The sequence below is a fragment of the Seriola dumerili genome, unplaced genomic scaffold, assembly GCF_002260705.1.
Source record: "Seriola dumerili isolate Sdu_G_001 unplaced genomic scaffold, Sdu_1.0 BDQW01000859.1, whole genome shotgun sequence".
Lineage (NCBI taxonomy): Eukaryota > Metazoa > Chordata > Actinopteri > Carangiformes > Carangidae > Seriola > Seriola dumerili.
The window spans coordinates 57,472-74,971 of record NW_019175114.1 but is presented as its reverse complement, the minus strand read 5'-3'; the positions used below and the strand labels follow the sequence as shown (position 1 = coordinate 74,971).

The following is a 17,500-nucleotide window of genomic DNA, read 5'->3' as shown; positions in this document are numbered from 1 at the left end:
TAGAAAACAAACGAGCAGAACAGACCCGCATTCTCCCGTGTTCCTGTTTTTATCTCCAGGTTCGCGGCTCAGACCTTCATTCAGCTGCCGGAGACCAATCACAGCGCAGCTCGTAGTTCCTTTGTCCAATCACGTCCACCATGAGTATTAGACATGGCTGCTTGGTGTTTTGTTAAATATGTAATATTTTCAGGTCTCAATAATTCATGTTGTTTTTGGTGAGTGTCCTCGCTGCCTCAGCAACATGAATGTGAAATGATTTTTTTTCTTTCTTATTCCTAACAACGTGTTCGGCGCCGTGTGACCCAGATACGCAGTTAAATAATGTACAAGCGAGAAGGTGGCGCTCGTACCTGAACGAGGTGAGTCAGCGGTTTGGTTCAGGTGCAGCTCGCTCTCTCTCTCTCTCTCTCTGTAGTCCTCAGACGTCTCATAGATGTCAGAGTGTGATTCAATCTGGAGATTCAAACCAGAAACTTCATCTCAGCTGTATCCAGGTGTCACATGACGACCTGGGGACGACCTGAAGTGACTCTTGTTGACTTCCTGTTTGACTCGGACGTGATTTGTGAGTTTTTTTGAACCCTGTGAATCAGAAATAAAACTTTTCACTTTGTGACTTTATAGTTTTAAAGTCAGATCAAACCTCTGCGACTCTCATGACTCGGACTCAACCTGTTTTACTTGATGTGTTTCACTCTGTGTCTCAGATGTGACTTTTGTGATGAAGACTTTGGGACCTTTATGACTCAGACATGACCTGATCCGTCCTGATTCATCACCTGTGTGACTTGGACCTTTTGACTTTTAACCTGACCTGTTACGTTTGACTTGGACATGACTCTTATGACTAGAACATCTCTTGTTCCTCTCTAACTGGACTTTTCAGGCTTTTCAGAAGATGACCTATGACCCGACATGACGACCTGTAGGACTTGACTTTTATTGTTCTTTCATGACCTTTAAGAATCAAACATCTCTGTTTGCAGCTTTTTGAACATGACATTTACGACTTGGACTCGACCTCAGACAGGAAGTCAGACTGGGCCTCAAACACTGATGACTCTGGACCGAGGTACTCTCGAGTCCTGAAGGTCCCGCCAGTGGTGAGACGACAGAAAAACAACACGACGAACCTGTTCCAGTGAAGGAGAAGAGAGAGAAAGAATGAAAGACACAGAGAGAGAGAGAGAGAGAGAGAATGGTAGAGCGAGGTAGCAGTTGTATAGAAGCATGCCAGTCAGGTCTCAGGTTGCAGGTCAGTGATATGTGTTTGTGTTAGGATTCAATCCTCGTCTAACACCAACATATTAACACTGGGCCTCTGTTTATTTATAGCTCTCTCTGTCTGTCTCTCTCTCTCTCTCTGTCTGTCTCTCTCTGTCTCTCTCTCTGTCTGTCTCTCTCTCTCTCTCCCTCTCTCTCTCTGTCTCTCTCTCTCTCTCTGTCTCTCTCTCTGTCTCTCTCTCTCTCTCTGTCTCTCTCTCTCTGTCTCTCTCTCTCTCTCTCCCTCTCTCTCTCTGTCTGTCTCTGTCTCTCTGTCTCTCTCTCTCTCTCTCTCTCTCTCTCTGTCTCTCTCTCTCTGTCTCTCTTGAACATTTAGAGCGAGGACTTTTGGATCTGTCATGTCTGCTGTAACCGGACGTCTTTGTCTCACCGACATGTTTTCAGATTTGATCAGCCAATTAAATTTCTTCCTGGATGATACAGAATAATCATGTGATCACATCCTGGTAACCCTTATAAAGTCTTTTTTATTAAACTGGTGATTTTTGTAAAACATAGTGGTAATATTTTATTGAGCATTTAGCAGAAACCAGGCTGTGTACCATATGTTCATGTTTACATCACAACTTATACTATAAGTTATAACTTATATAAGTTATAAATATTTGTTCAGCATCTTTCAAACAAAGGCAGTTCAACGTGTTTCTCATGAGGTGATGAACTGCATTAGAACAACATTAAAAAACATTTCCAAAGCAGCAATAACTTCCCAACAACAAAGGACATAAGAACTAATAATAATTAAAAAAAATAATGAAATGAATTCAGATTTGAAATATTAGTTTAATCTATGCACAGCTCAATGAAACTTCACTGTGTTTGGTTCTGACTTAAACTACCTCCATTTTTTATTCATCAAGCTTTACATACATTTATTTAGCCCCCCCCCCCCCCTGTTGAGTGATTTATAAAAAAAATAAAAATTATAACTTCAAAAGTGATTCAATAAGTAACTGAAAGAACAAATATTTTAAAAACAGAGAGATGAGAAAAGGAGAAATTGATTTTAAGAGCTAGCTTGTAAATGCTAGATCAAAGACATGACACCATGTATTGGTAGATAGCAGCTAAGCTAATATTATGCTAACAGTGCCCGCACACAGGATGAGCCTTCATTCATCTCCCTCCTGTTGTCTCTTCCTCTCTCCCAGCTGTGATTTCATGTTTTCTTTCCCTCCCTCTCCACCTCTCTGTATCTCTCGCCCCATCTCTCCTCCCCCTGCAGGTCTTTTGTGTGTAATTTATTTTGGGGTCTACAAACAGCTGACTGTAAACAGAAGCCGTTGAGCTGCGGCGGCGCTCTGTTTTAATAGACCCCGTGTTTGGTTATGTAATGATTAAATATCTGACCTGCGCCTTTTAATGGCGTCATAAATCACAGAGCGCCGTTTTACCGTCTCGTACTGCTTGAATCAGCTGGTCGAGGCGGACGCAGTCAACAGCAGAGGTCAAAGGTCAGACCGCGGGGTGTACAGTGGCAGACGTAAAGGTCGCCCTCCACATGTTTATGCTGTGAACAGAGTGATCTGTCTGAAAGTTGGTTTAAAATCATTTTAAAAACAATCAGGATGTTTTTATTTTTGCCATTTAATGTCGTAACAAACATAGTTTATAATTATTGATAACGACGTGTCTGCAGGTTTCAAACAGATTTTAATTTACATTTGACGTCAGTGTCGCACTTTTCTGCTTTTCTGAAGACGTAGATGTCATTGTTGATTCAACAACATATTAATGTCCATAATGAAACTATAGATGAATAACAACGGTATCCTTCAGTCTTGTTATGTGATTTTAATTTTAATTAGTTTTCTTTTGTTTACTATTGCTTCATTAACCTTTTTCTTTGTGTCTTATTTTAAGAGAAATAAACTTCAGAGTTTCAGTCTGAGACCTCGTTAAAACAGATGTTTTAGATACTGGGAGAGAGTTGGAACTGGAACTGGATCAGAACCAGTTTAAGATCGGATGAAGAGAAGAGCTGGAGCTGGTTCAGGTCAGGACCAGGATCAGTCCGGTCACATCACAGTACGAGTCCATGTGTCACTTCTGCTCCAAACCCCTGAAACAGTTATAAACACCTGAGCTTGTGTGTTTGTGCCAGGTGTACTTTGTCCACAGCTGCTGTGTGTGTGTGTGTGTGTGTGTGTGTGTGTGTGTGTGTGTGTGTGTGTTTGCTGCCCTGGAATGGCAGCTTGTAAAAATTGTCCGTGCCCTGCCACCACCACCCCTCCACCCACACAGTCTCTAGCTGGCGACCTTTGACCCCTGCGGGGTTCAGGACCCAGCTAACAGATGTACAGGTGTCCTCTGCAGGGACAGGTGCTGGGGGATGGACGCTGTAGTTCTGCTTTGATTTCGACTTCAAAACATAAGAAGAGTCGAGTCACATCATCACAGATACACTGCAAAAAAAATCTACTATTTAAACTCACAAACTATAACTTAATGTAAAGAAACCAGCTTCTACTAAACAAAATAAAACTTACGTCCAAAACATGTTTCAAGCTGTGACCTTTCCCAGCAGCACCAGACAAAAAAGACGACTCTCTCATTTTTCCAAATTTTGTCTGGAAATTAAAATCTTGTTTATGTCAAAACCCGAACTGACGTCACGATCAGCAGACGTTGTGTTTCGCTCACGTTCCAGATTGTCTGTATTTTATTTGTCAAGATGTTGTTGACATGAGACTTTTACCAAGTCCGGCGCAATTCAGTTCAGGTCTTTTTGTGTCTTCCTGCCGGCAAACAAACAGACACGGGTGGAAACATAACTTCCTATCAAGAACAGGACTTTTATTTTGAAATCCTACATGCCCAAGGTAACCCTCTAATGACGCTGCTGCTCAGCTGTGCGTGTGATGGCACGTACAGAGATCGTTTTGTGTTAGAGAAGTTCATTCGGTCACGTTACCTGTTGTCTTCACTCTCGTCTTGTTTCCTGTCTGAGGAGATGAAACGCGCCTCGTGTCTGCGTCTGTTCGCACGCGGTGAAGTGTCGTGAACGTCCTCGTTAGCGGCGGACGCGCCGCTCCTCCTGCCAGGTGAAGACCAGCAACACAGCAAATGGCGCTGCTGTCACTATGGCAACTGAGGTTTTACATGAAACGCACACGTATAAACACACACACTTCGATTTACAGTGTTAAAGGAGAGGTGTCATGTAGAACACAAACACACACACACACACACACACACACACACACACACACACACACACACACACACACACACACACACACACAGGAATGATAAGCAGCTGCAGGATGTGTCCTGTGGTTTCAGTGTCTGTGACAGTTGAGATGACAGACATGCCGGCCTGTTTACAACACACACACACACACACACACACACACACACACACGTCATGGTTCGCTCTGACTGGACTCTTCATGTCGACTCTTTGTTTGGACTTTTTATGTTTAGACATCTGTTTATTTCGTACTTTATTTTTGAGATTACTTCCCTCGTGTGTCTTGTGGTGATTTTACTTCCTGTCTTGGTCCTGTTTCCCTCCTTGGTGATTGTCTGCCCCGCCCTGATGTGTTTCACCTGTGTTCAATCACCTTGCCTCCCTGTTTCCCTCTTTCTCTCGCTCCCACGTTCCCAGAGTTTTGGATTTTATAGTTTTTGGATCCATTTTGTGAGTTTCTTTTCTTTTATATTACCTTAACCCCCCTTTTTCATTGTCTGACATTTGGGTCCTGTTGCACTAAAACCTGACAGTGTGGTCGGAGCTGTGTGTCATGTAGGGATGATAATAAATGTAATCAGGGGGGAGGAGCCTGGAGGTTAGGTCACCTGATGACCTGGAATCAAACCCTAGTCGTCCCGTCGGTAAAAAACTTAAAGTTGAGTTTCTCCGAAGTCTCTCTGATGAACTAACTTGACGAGTTCATCATTATTACAACTGATAGAGATGATACCAAACCAATAGAATAAATCCTGCAGTGTCATCCTTCACCCCGATGGAGGTAATCAGATTACATGTGTCACTTACAGCCCTGAATGTGTTTCTCTGCCTTCAGCTCGTCTCTGGCAGCTCAATAGAAACGGCTTATGAATAGAAATACATTTAAACCCCTCATTATGGACGTCAACTGTCACGGGGTTTCAGCCCAAGGCTGCTGCATGTGTGTGTGTGTGTGTGTGTGTGTGTGTGTGTGTGTGTGTTACATTATCCATTCTTTGTGTGGATCTCTTTCCACGTGTAAGTGTGTGTCAGAGATTAGGTGTGTATTCATGTCTGTTTGGCTTCACCTCTGTGTGTGTGTGTGTGTGTGTGTGTGTGTGTGTGTCTGTGTGTCCAAGGCTGGCATTCGTCACAGCGGCCGCTCTCTGTTCCCAGACTCTGAATGTATTCATGAGTTAGCTGTTGACTCAGGTAGTTAGCTCACCTGTACACACACACACACACACACACACACACACACACACCCCCGCTGTGCCTTTGTCCAGACTTTTAACAAAACTTGCCAAATTTCCTTCCTCAGCCCTCAGCAGAAAACCTGTCTCCTATCCCTCCATCTCCCTCGTCCCTTTGTAGAGTTAAACTCCCATGATGCTTAGCAAACAGGGACCTTTGAAGTCAGCTGGGATGGTGGGGTGAAGGGGGGATTTCCTGACGTCTAGTTTTGCCCAGATCTCTCAGAGTCAAAGCGAACAGACGGCGGTGGGGGGGGGCTTTGGAAGGTGATGCCTCTCTCTGTTTCCTCAGCCAGGATTCCTGTCAGTTACATAACATTAAATCTGACTCGTTCAGCTCCACTGCAGCTAAATGATGCTGATCATCACACAAACACACAAACACACTCTACACAAATAAACCCGCAGCAACTCTGAAACTGACGCAGGTACCGAGGAAGTCTGCAGCATGACACGACACCGCTCAGTTTTTACTGTCAATAAATCAAATGTAAAGACGAGAACCAGCAACGAATTCATGCTTTAACAATTAATGTGTGTGTGTGTGTGTGTGTGTGTGTGTGTGTGTGTGTGTCCACTGTTGTTTGTCAAGAAATAGTTCCAGTAGGTCGCTCCTCCAAAAACCACAAAGTCTCATTTTTCATTTTCATTCAATCAGAAAACAGAGAAACAGACGAACATGTTGTTGAACACGTTGTTGCTTTTGGTCTTTTCCTGGGATTTGTTGACGTTAAGAAAAATCTAAAATAACTTTAACTCAAAGCAGCAGAAGCATCATGGGAAAATATTCTGTAACAATCAAACATCCAAACTGATCAGTCCATCACAGCAGCAGCAGTTCACGACTAATGTGTTTCACCTAACTCCATGACATGCGTCCGTCAGAGGAGAGCGCGGTGAATCTGATAAGTTGTCGATGGTTCTGATTGGTCGTTTGCTGCTGTTTTTTATTCAGCAGAAAGATGATATCAGCCTATCAGAGGGCAGCACGGTGGACCTGAGGAAGCCCGGAGAGGAAGAGGATGAGTACTCAGAGATGGCCGAAGAGGCCATGGACCCTGACAACTGCTTCCCAGACAGTAAGCACACTCACACACACACACACACACACACACACACACACACACACTGAGCGGCAGCGTTACAAGGAGTAAACATGTCGGCAGTATAATCTTTGTCCTGTGACCCTGCAGTCACATGATACTCTCACTAACCATGAGCCACTTGCCCCGATACTTTCACGCTGAGATTTATGGTCCTGTACCGACCAACCCAGGTAAAACGCTAACGCCTCATTTCCTTCCTGACTCAGCCTGTTTCCTCCCGGAGCAAAGACAATTGTCTTACACTCAGTTCACCACAGAGACACAGCAGGGAGGGAAATACTGGAGTACTACTGGGCTCACACCAGCCAATGAAACCCCAGTTCCACCTGTGACGTATGATGTTCTAAAGAGAAGAACGTTTTACTTCTGTCTCTATGCAGACGACTAACCGCTGTACGTTTTACATTTAGATGAGTCCTACTGATGTTCATTATCAGAGCAACACAGGCGAAGCTGATCTGCAAGAACAAGTCTTTACAAAGCGTCTTTAAAGAGTTTCTGTGAGACTTCTGCTCAGCTTTTGTTGACGGTTGAAGAGGAAATGGCTTGAAACCCTGAAATATTCTGGTTGTTTAGTCTTTATATGTTTTGATTTCTCCAGTATTAATATGGTATTAATCTGATCAATATTTTATTAATTTTATCGTAGTTATTAAGGTTTTAAAATCGGACGAAAATTATGTGAATCTGTTGGATTGGTCTGGATCTCGTTTATCTTACTTTGTGGTTTCCCATGATTAAGCTCAGTATAGCTTTATGTTATCATCTTCATCGTCGTCTTCATCATCATCTTCATCATCATCGTCTTCATCAAACATTCTGCACATATAAGGAAATTACAGTGGCATGAATGTGGTTTGCTAGTTTTTGCCGTCACCTCTGTAACGTTCTTTAGGGTATAAATACAAACTGTTACAGGGGAACTGTGTTTCCAGGTGTTTCCAGGTGTTTCCAGGTGTTGGGGAGTATGGCTGCATATGAGAAAACAGCAGTATGACGCCTCCAGTGTCTGTAATGTCCTCAAGTGATGTCATTTGAATCAGCGATTGTCTGAAGACGAGCTTGAAAAGTAATTTACGGGACCTAGCTCCCCTCTTTTGTGCTGTTGGCTTTCTAACCATCAGCAGTTGAGTTGCATTGTGGGTAATGTAGGCGGTCAGGTTTTGACAACAAAGAATAATGCGTGGAATCATCTGTCATGAGTCTGATGCTCTTGTAGAAGATGCTAACTCTGGACAGAATCGGGACTTGATGGTTCGTTATCGTCTAATTTGTTAAAACACATCATTGTTTTTCTGGCTGATTTTAATTTCTGAGCTGCTTCATTGTGAGTAATCAGGTTGGTGGTTGAAAGCCTCTGGGAGTCTGAATCCGTGACCCTGCAGTCACATGATACTCTCACTAACCATGAGCCATTTGCCCCAATACTTTCATACTGAGATTTATGGTCCTGTACCGACCAACCCAGGTAAAACGCTAACGCCTCGTTTCCTTCCTGACTCAGCCTGTTTGCTCCTGGAGCGCAGAGATTTGTCTTAGACCCAGTTCACCACACACAGACACAGCAGCAGTGGAGGAAGTGGTTTCTATGTTATGGGTCTTGACAAACTGACAGAGTTCAAATGAAAAAGACAAAATTCACATTGTACAAATCTCATATTTGCTGTTTGAATTTCAGAGTTGATGTGAGGTTAAAAAAACAGGGCTGAGACAGAATGAGGTCAGTCAACTGGAAACGCTGGAAAACCCTCTGCAGGGAACAAAGAAACAGGAAAGCATCTCCAGCACCTGCAGGGAGGGAAGAGTATTTCCACTGACCACTTGACGAATATCTGGTGCTGCGTTCAGGATGCGACCGAATCACACCCAGATCTTTACCCTGGATTTTAAACGTTGTGAGACCTTGTTGACGTCCTGCAGCCGAGGACCACGTCGCTGAGAACATGAGGTTCAAACTGATAAATGGTGGCTGCCTTCTGACAAGGCTGCGACGCTCATGTTTACACATGTTTGGACATTTTTATTCCTCCGCACCGGCGCCGGTTCAGAGCCGTCTGTCCGTCCATATGTGTGTATGTATGTCCGTCTCATTCTCGTGGACATGATATCTCAGTAATGCAAAGACAGAACTTCTTCAAATTTGGCACAAACATTCACTAGGACTCAAGGATGAAACTATTATATTTTGGTGGTTGAAGGTCAAAGGTCATGCTTCATATCGTACATCAATCGGAGGCGTATGAAAAATATATTTCAGAGTAGCCTGTCACTTTTCATAAATTAAGTTTTTTAAAAGCAAAAACTATTGCGTGTCTTTTCACTGGGTTCAATATCAGTATTAATCTGTGGCCGCTGCTCAGTTGTTACAGGGTTTATAAGCAGACAGAGCAAATTATAAAAAGATATATTCATGCTCATAAAGATGTTATAAACAAACACCGAAGATCTTGTGCTGAGTGGTTCATGAGGAAAACATGAGAGCAAATAATAGTAAAGATATTGTACAGAGCATCATGATGAAATACAACAATAGAAGGAGAATCAACACACTACACACACAGCTCTGTTTGATAGCTATCAGTGATGTTGCAGGTCCTCAGGTGAGCAGGTGACAGGTGAGCAGGTGAACAGAAGCAGTAACACTGAGAATATTCACATTAATAGAAACAAACACTGAACTCACTCAGCACTGACTGAAACATGCAGAGACAGACAGACGGACAAACCCGGTCCACACAGTAAAGAGCAGGTGTCAGTGCTGATCCTGGTTTTACTTGGTGTCGAGTCAAACGCCAGGTTCAGTCTCGGTCCGCAGTCAAACCAGAGCCGGGGCTGTTTCCTGTGAGAGGCGCTCTGGATGAGAGTGTGTGCCAAGCGGCAGATGTTGTATTAGCTTTGATTCATTTAGAAGATTGATGCGTCCATCGCAACTGTCCCAACACGCCGTCCGCTTCTCCCTGATTCAGCAGAGTCCTTCACAGCAGGCCGACGTTTGTCACCGGCTGGACTCAGATCAGCTGCTGGAGCCGCCACAGACGACGGATGAAACATGAACAAAACTTCCTGGTTTGTTGCAGTTTTGTCAACAGCACGTCGTGTGTTAGCGGCTGAGATACATGACGAGTTAGTGAAGACGAGCCAAGGAAAACAAAATGACAAGAGAGGGAGGCGGTGGAGCAAGAAAATATGAAGCTGAAAAGATGAAAAGAAAACAGGGAAGACGGGAGAGGAAGAGGACACGAAGGAAGAGACAAAGAAAAGTGTGAAGGAAGAAGAGACTGACGAAAAAAGGCAAGAGAGAAAGAGGTGAGGAGGAGGAGATGAAGGGAAGAAAGGAGAAAAGGAGTCGCAGGGGGGAAGGGAAGTAAAAGGGAGAAGATGGAAAAGGTGGAAAGAGAAGAAGAAAAACAAATGTGTAAGATGTAAAGCAGAGACGTGAAGAATAAAAGCTGAACAAGCAGGACTCATCTTTTCCTCTTCCATCTTCCGAACCGCAGCTTAAAAATAGAAGCATAGGGATCTACCTGGAAGAGGAGTGAAGAAGGAGGCAGAGAAACACCTGAGGGAACAGGAAGTGGAAGGAAACGAGGAGAAAGAAAAATATGAAAGATGGAGAGACTGAATGAGAGTGAGAAGAAGAGAGGAGAACATCTACAAGACGTGGAAACAAGAGAGAAGAGAAGACAGACAGTGGATGAAATGACCTTTTGACCTTTTGACCTTTAACACTGCTGGTATCAACAGATTTCAGGTGCAGAAACAGATTTGGACCTCAGGCGTGCCGCTGCCTCCCTCCTGACTCAGCACACAGTCCCCTCACTCTGGACCGGTACCACCAGTATGCTGACACAGCACAGTGTGTGTGTGTGTGTGTGTGTGTGTGTGTGTGTGTGTGTGTGTGTGTGTGTGTGTGTGTGTGTGTGTGTGTGTGTGTGTGTGGGAGCAGAGGTTCCCGCAAACCGGCCAGCTGTTGCAGAAATAGGCCAGAAAAATGACTAACCACAGCAGACAGACACCAGCTGTGTGTGTGTGTGTGTGTGTGTGTGTGTGTGTGTGTGTGTGTGTGTGTGTGAGAATGTCAAGTTTGTGTTGCAGTATGTGAGAGACAAAGAGGCCATCTGGAGGCAGGATGTAGTTCATGGATCCGCACCTTTAAACTCATGGTGGAGCTTTCAGCTTGAGCTTCATCATTAGAGCTGGTTTTCAAACTTCAGCATGTTTTTGCACCGAAACCTGTAAAATACTGAAATTCAGCTTCTACTGCGATGAACGTGACGATGAAGTGATTCCCACTGATGCTCAGCTGCTGCGTTTGTTTTGCTCTGAGATGCACGGAAGCAAAAAACACACAGAAACATCGTGTGTGTGTGTTTCTTTAAATTTGTGTGAATCGTTGTTGAAAGGTTTCCAGTAGGACGCCGCGTCAAGTTTAACAAACCGTGTGACGGTTTTTGACTTTTATGCAGTTCGTACTTCATTCCTTAATCCTTCAATATAACATGATATAAAGTCCCACTTTAGATTTTTACACAAGCAAAGATACAAACAGTATTAACATTAAAATATAAAGATGATGCAGAACAGCAGAGTGTAAAATAATGAATCATCTGTTACTGGATTATTATCATCGCTGACGCATTAATGTGTAAGTTGCACTTTAATGTTGTAAGTAGAAGTTTGATGTTAAAGTGGAGTTCAACTAAATAATAAAGTACGATATTTAACTATAAAATATGTCGGTAAAACAGTTTCAATCAGCAAGTTAAAGTTACTTCAGCACTTTGTGACTTTCCAGCAGCTCTTGTTTTTGCAGCATAATATAAAAAATGAAAGAAGGATTTATGTTATGATTGTTAATAATGAGTTTATTATTATAAAATTTGAAGAGAAGAATGTTTTAATAGTATATTAAATAACCCAAATATTCAGTTCTCCAGCAGACTGTTGTTGAAGTCCCAGTGGGGCTTCACTCTCTCCTTCTCAGAATCCCTCTGTGGTTCCTGGAGTATTGGTTCACACACATGGGGAAGTGTTGTTTTCCCTCTGGGTCTCCTTGTTAGGACGGTACCTTCACACTTCACGCCTCTGTTCTATTTCCAGCCACGTCGCCCCCGAAAAAACACACACTTTTGTTTTTCCCAGAGAAAAGGCTTTTCTGTGCTTCCCAGCTCCCGTAGCAGCTCGACGTCTCGCCTCACCTCTTACCGTCTCCGTCTCCGTCTCTGTCTCATGTGAGGACAATGGATCGTAGTCAGGAAATATAAAAAAATGGATGGATTAAAATGGACAAGAGGTAGAATTAAAAGAAAAGAGAGTCAAGAGAAAGATGGTGACTCTACAAGTCAAACAGAAAAGAAAGGTTGAGCTTCCGACATGTTTCCCGAGGCGTTGTTTGGCCTCCATATTGTTACCGGGCGGGATGTGGGGCCGCCGAATGTTTCTGAGGTTTTCATGGAGGTGTGCTGGAAAAGGTTGGGAGCTGCTGCTGCTGCTGTATATCTTGCATGTCAGCAGCTTCAGAAAAGCAACAACTTTTTATTCTCACTTCCCACATTGTCACATCCAGTCTACTGTACCTTGACCTTTTCTCGCGTCTGCAGTTTCCAGCGTGTGCTACAAATGTCAAACAGTGTGCGGTACATGACACAGCGCCGCCAGACACGACAGGTGTGTGTTGTCTTCAGCGGGTTAGAAACTGACCTCAGACTATGGAGCTGCGTCTGGTTCTTCAGCTGCTTTTTAGAAGCAGAAAATCACCAGAACTAAGATTCAAGGTTTCCTTTTAAAACAGGCGATGTGTGTGTGTGTGTGTGTGTGTGTGTGTGTGTGTGTTTGTGTTTGTTTGTGTGTGCATTTGCTTACGTTTGTGTGTCTCTCTGTGCATAGTTTATGTTCCACACAGAGATGCTTTTTCAGCTATGAAGGATTGTGTGTGTGTGTGTGTGTGTGTGTGTGTGTGTGTGTGTGTGTGTGTGTGTGTTCCTCCATGCTGTGATTACGAAGCACAAACAACAGCGTGCCTCCCCGCTGCTCCCTCTGCCTGTCAGTAAGACGGAGTGTGTGTGCGTCGGCCTGAATGGTGACGCTCCCCCGCCGCTAATTATTCATCACGCAAGACGAAAGGTCGGTCGAACGGGAAAATCTCAGCGAGCGGCGCTAACGAGTTGGAGAGCTGCGGCGAAAAGAAAACTCTCCAGATCAATGAAGGTCGTCGCTTTAGTTTTATATTTCCTGCTTTTAGCTGATAGAGTCAAACCCAACAATTCTTCTTTTAGCCTGGACATAATGAACACCGAGCAGAGGAGTGCAGGTGCTCAAGGATCCAAATTACACTTGACCCATGAAGGACATTGTTTAAAGCATCATTCCGACATGTGTTAATGAGAAGATTAATATCAGATCAGTTGAATATCTGTGCGTGCAGCATGGAGGCTGATCCAGGACATATCAGCCTAGTTTAGCACAGAATGGAACCAGGTTTCAAAGAAAAAGAAGTGAAACAGCAGCTACTTGCCTCACACAGGGCACCAACGACATTATAATATATAATATCATTAAATAAAGCAGCTATGTAAATATTTTCCCAAAGATTTAATTCTTTTTATATTGTTTATTTACATTTTTAATTCTGTACTTTAAAGTACAGACTTAGAGACGCAGCTAAGTGTTTACAGACATCAAATTTAAAGGATAGGTTCATTTTTAATATTCTATTAATATTATCCATATCATCAGTCTGCAAGCGCTTCCATAATTAGAGAACAGTGTTTTTAGTTAATGAAGTCTGTCTACATACACTGCCCACAGGCTTCTTTCAACTTACGTTTGGTTTGTGAGTTTTGTATTAAAAATGTGAACCTGTATTTTAATAAGAATGCTGCTCTGCACTCGTCCCTGCACTCTCTTGCTCTTTGCATTATTTTAGTTTAGTTTTCCCTTCGTCAGAAAAGTCCTCACCGGTTCCAGTTTAGAAATAAAACATGCTAAAGGAGCGTTTCATCGGTCAGTATTTGGCCTCTGCAGGAGGAAAAAGAAAGATACAAACAGGCGCTGAGGTTGACTCTTTAACCCCAGTGTCACTGTGCAGTTACAGCTGTTTCCTGTATCCAGGTGTGTTTATGAGGTGCACAGCTGGGCCACGAAAGCCACAGAAATCAGAGGGACACAAACACATCTGGAAGCTGAAATTTGACCAGGAACATTCTCCGTCGTCCAGACAGAAAGATTCATTCACTGTGGCACAATTACTCATTATTTCACTCTTATCTCCATCCACACGCGCACACACACACACACACACACACACACACACACACACACACACACACACATTTACTCGCACTGATATACACTCGTGTATCCTGCAGGTCCAGATAAAGTATATCATCAGCTAACATACATTCAAAAAAATCTAATTATATTAGCTCACATGCAAATATAAAAATCCAATATAGAAATCCACCACCTTCGTGTATACACACACACACACGCACGCAGACAAACACACACACGCACACACACTGTGCTGTCTGTGCTGACAGCAGGCATTAGATTAGCTGCCCCATTAGTCCTCTAAATGCCAACTCATTGGTTAATGTTGTGATGCTGCACAACACGCGATTGAGAGGAAATATGTGTGTGTGTGTGTGTGTGTGTGTGTGTGTGTGTGTGTGTGTGTGTGTGTGTGTTTCTGCCTCAGTGAGCAGTGTGTGAGAAGCAGCAGCATGGGTGGCGTCTCCTGCTTTGTCGTCCTGTCACTGAAAGGTCTCAGGTGAGACTCTTGCAGCAGGAAGTGTTTGCCACCTCACCGAGTCTCTGCCACTTTGTCCATTGCAAGTTTGAATTCCTTCTGTTTTGGTCACAGAGCTGCAGATCTTAAAGCCGTGTCATGTAAAGTTTGTACTGAAGGTAGCGCTGGAAAAAAGGTCATGGGGTCATTAGAGGGAGCCAGACTGTGAGGGAAGCATTTCATCGTAATAGATTAGGATGTCTGTCTCTGTTCTGTGTTACCAGATTCAGTCACCATACGGTTTCTGAGATGGGGCTGAAATTGTGGTTACATTACAAATGTGTGTGTGTTAGTATTAAACGTGTGTGTGTGTGTGTGTGTATGTGTGTGTCTGGGGATGGTGCATTAATGTGGAAGCAACAAGGGTCAAATGCAATCACCTGGCAGGGGATCATTCAGCAGCGTTTTCTGAGTAGCGCTCGATAACGGATCAATGCCACGCGCAGCAGAGAGTGAGCGGCTGGAGGAGGCGTCGGCTCCACCGACAGGTGATGTAATGAGGCATTTAGAGCTGCGTTCAATAAAAGTTTACAGCTGCAAAAGTGTTTATTAAGGCTACCGTCAGTACAAGCAGAGGGGGTTTCCTAACACACACACACACACACACACACACACACACACACACACACACATTGATAATAACTCAGCCAAGTGGGCTGATTGAGTGTCGGATTACCGCTCGCTTGTTTTCATTGGATTACTCAACCTGCGTATCGGGGAAAAGCCTATTAGTAGCCATGGAAACAGAAAGCCGGGGTAATCAGAGCTCTAATTACAGATGTAGGCGGACGCTGCAATCAGCAGAGTGAAGAGCAGCGAACACACAGCTCATGCTCCTTTCTGTCTGTCTGCCACAGGAAACCGACACAGACCTCAGCCGAGAAAATTACATGTTATTTACCCCAAATATGAATTTGTTACTTTGCGTTCATTAAAACTGAAACCTGCCATGTTGTTTTTTAAAAACTGGTGATGAATATGTTGTGCCATGAGGAGTCTGTGTCCCCACACAACAGCAGCAACACAGCTCATCTCTTTATCCTGTGACTCCCGCCATATTTAGAGCTGTTAAAATATATTGTTAAGATGCTGAAAATATTTTCAGTGTAGTTTTGATGCTAATTTGCTAATAAAAAGCATTTTCCACCACACTACCAAACTGACTACACCACTATCCCCTCAAGCTGCAGTTCTCTTAATGACCACAAGATGGCCTAAAGAAAAATCTTTATTGATGCGAACTTTTTCGACTTTAGCTCAAGCTAATTAAGTTTGTCTTCAGTGTGAGTCTCAGAAAATATCTTTTTATCCATGAAGACGTGGAGGCTCATGACGGAGTCTGTTTGAAAACGTGTTTGTTGAATCGACAAACTCACAAAACTTTTTCTTAATCAGGGAACGTTGACTGAGATCAGATCTTTTTCAACCACATCCTGCCGTCTTCCCAACAGTCTCCTCCTATCAGCCGCCGAGCTCCCATCATGCCTTGCTGGGAGGCACGTCAGCGTCGCTCACCGGACCGATCACTCCGCTGAAGCTCAGGACGTCAGGTCGCGGCTCGTCGTCCCGGTCGCCCTCGCAGACAAACTGATTGAATTTGGAAACGTTAGCGACAAGCTTTTAGTGCCGCAGGCAGCGATGACACGGAGGGACGGGAATCCGATCCTCCCGTTATCAGCACTCACTCAGCGGATGATGCACTGATTCATCCAGCTGCTTTCAGGAGACATCAACATGTTCTTCTTCATGAGAAGAGAAAACCTTCCAAACTGCAACAGATTCATTCAATAAAGTTATTTCATTATTTTAGATATTTATCAAGAATGACGTCAGACAGGAAACATCATCAGTGTCTCATAAAATGCTTCTTAAAACATTTTCATATCAGAAGCTTTTATTAATGTTGTTGTTTTATTTTCCGACGATACGAATATTTATATTTTGTTTTTCTTTTGTTCTTATTTCCACCTTTTCTCTCTGTGAAGCGCTTTGTAACTTTAAGAAAAGAGCGATATAAATAAAGTTTCTTATTATTTTGTTATTACAGTGGTGTACAAGATGACCACATCCCATAATAAAAACACTGCGTTTTTTTTTTTTTTTTTACAAGATTCATAAACTTGTAGAAACTGTTCGAGGTCGAGGTTTTAATGCAAATGTAAATAGCTGGGTCTGTATTTACTGTCACACACTGTCACAGCCAATCATTGCTCACGTATCTGTGTTTTAAAGCTGCACCAGTCATTATTGGTTTATCAGCAATGGGTCAAATCAGCACTTGTAGTCAGTGTGACACATGAGTGTGAATTCTTTACGCTCCTAGTTCTGGTTTTATGGCACATTTACCGTTTTGTTTTGGGGAAACTGCAGCGCTGGTAAAATGATAGTAAATGTTTTCATACAGTAAGTTATGTGAGGAAAATAAATGTGAATTTAAAGTGAAGGCTGCAATCTGTTATAATCATCAGTCCATTACACACACACACACACGCACAGGCACACACACACACACACACACACACATGGGGAGGATTGTTGTGAAGAAGCAGAAGCTTAACATCTGTCAAAGAGTCAGAAGTTATGCAAGGCAACACAGCTCTAAACACACACACACACACACACACACACACACACACACACACACTGCACAGAATACATGTTTTCATGCTGAAAGGCATCTGAACACAAACACACACACACACACACACACACACACACACACACACACACACACACAAAAACCAAAGGGATAGACAGAACACTTAGTGCTCTGGGTCATCCATGTACAACAACAAAGCAGGCATGACATGGTGTGTGTGTGTGTGTGTGTGTGTGTACGTGTGTGTGTGTGTGTGTGTGTGTGTGTGTGTGTGTGTGTGTGTGTGTGTGTGTG

The 17,500-nt window shown here is 43.3% G+C and overlaps 1 protein-coding gene across 1 annotated transcript in view; it reads left to right on the top strand.

The window, feature by feature from the left end:
* LOC111237388 (sodium channel protein type 4 subunit alpha-like) overlaps window positions 1-17,500 on the top strand; it is a 129,243-nt gene that overhangs the window by 78,363 nt on the left and 33,380 nt on the right. Inside the window, exons 22-23 of the mRNA XM_022766469.1 lie at window positions 5,941-5,959; window positions 6,685-6,791. Of these exons, the coding sequence (XP_022622190.1) occupies window positions 5,941-5,959; window positions 6,685-6,791 (126 nt within the window). The remainder of the gene's footprint in view (window positions 1-5,940; window positions 5,960-6,684; window positions 6,792-17,500) is intronic.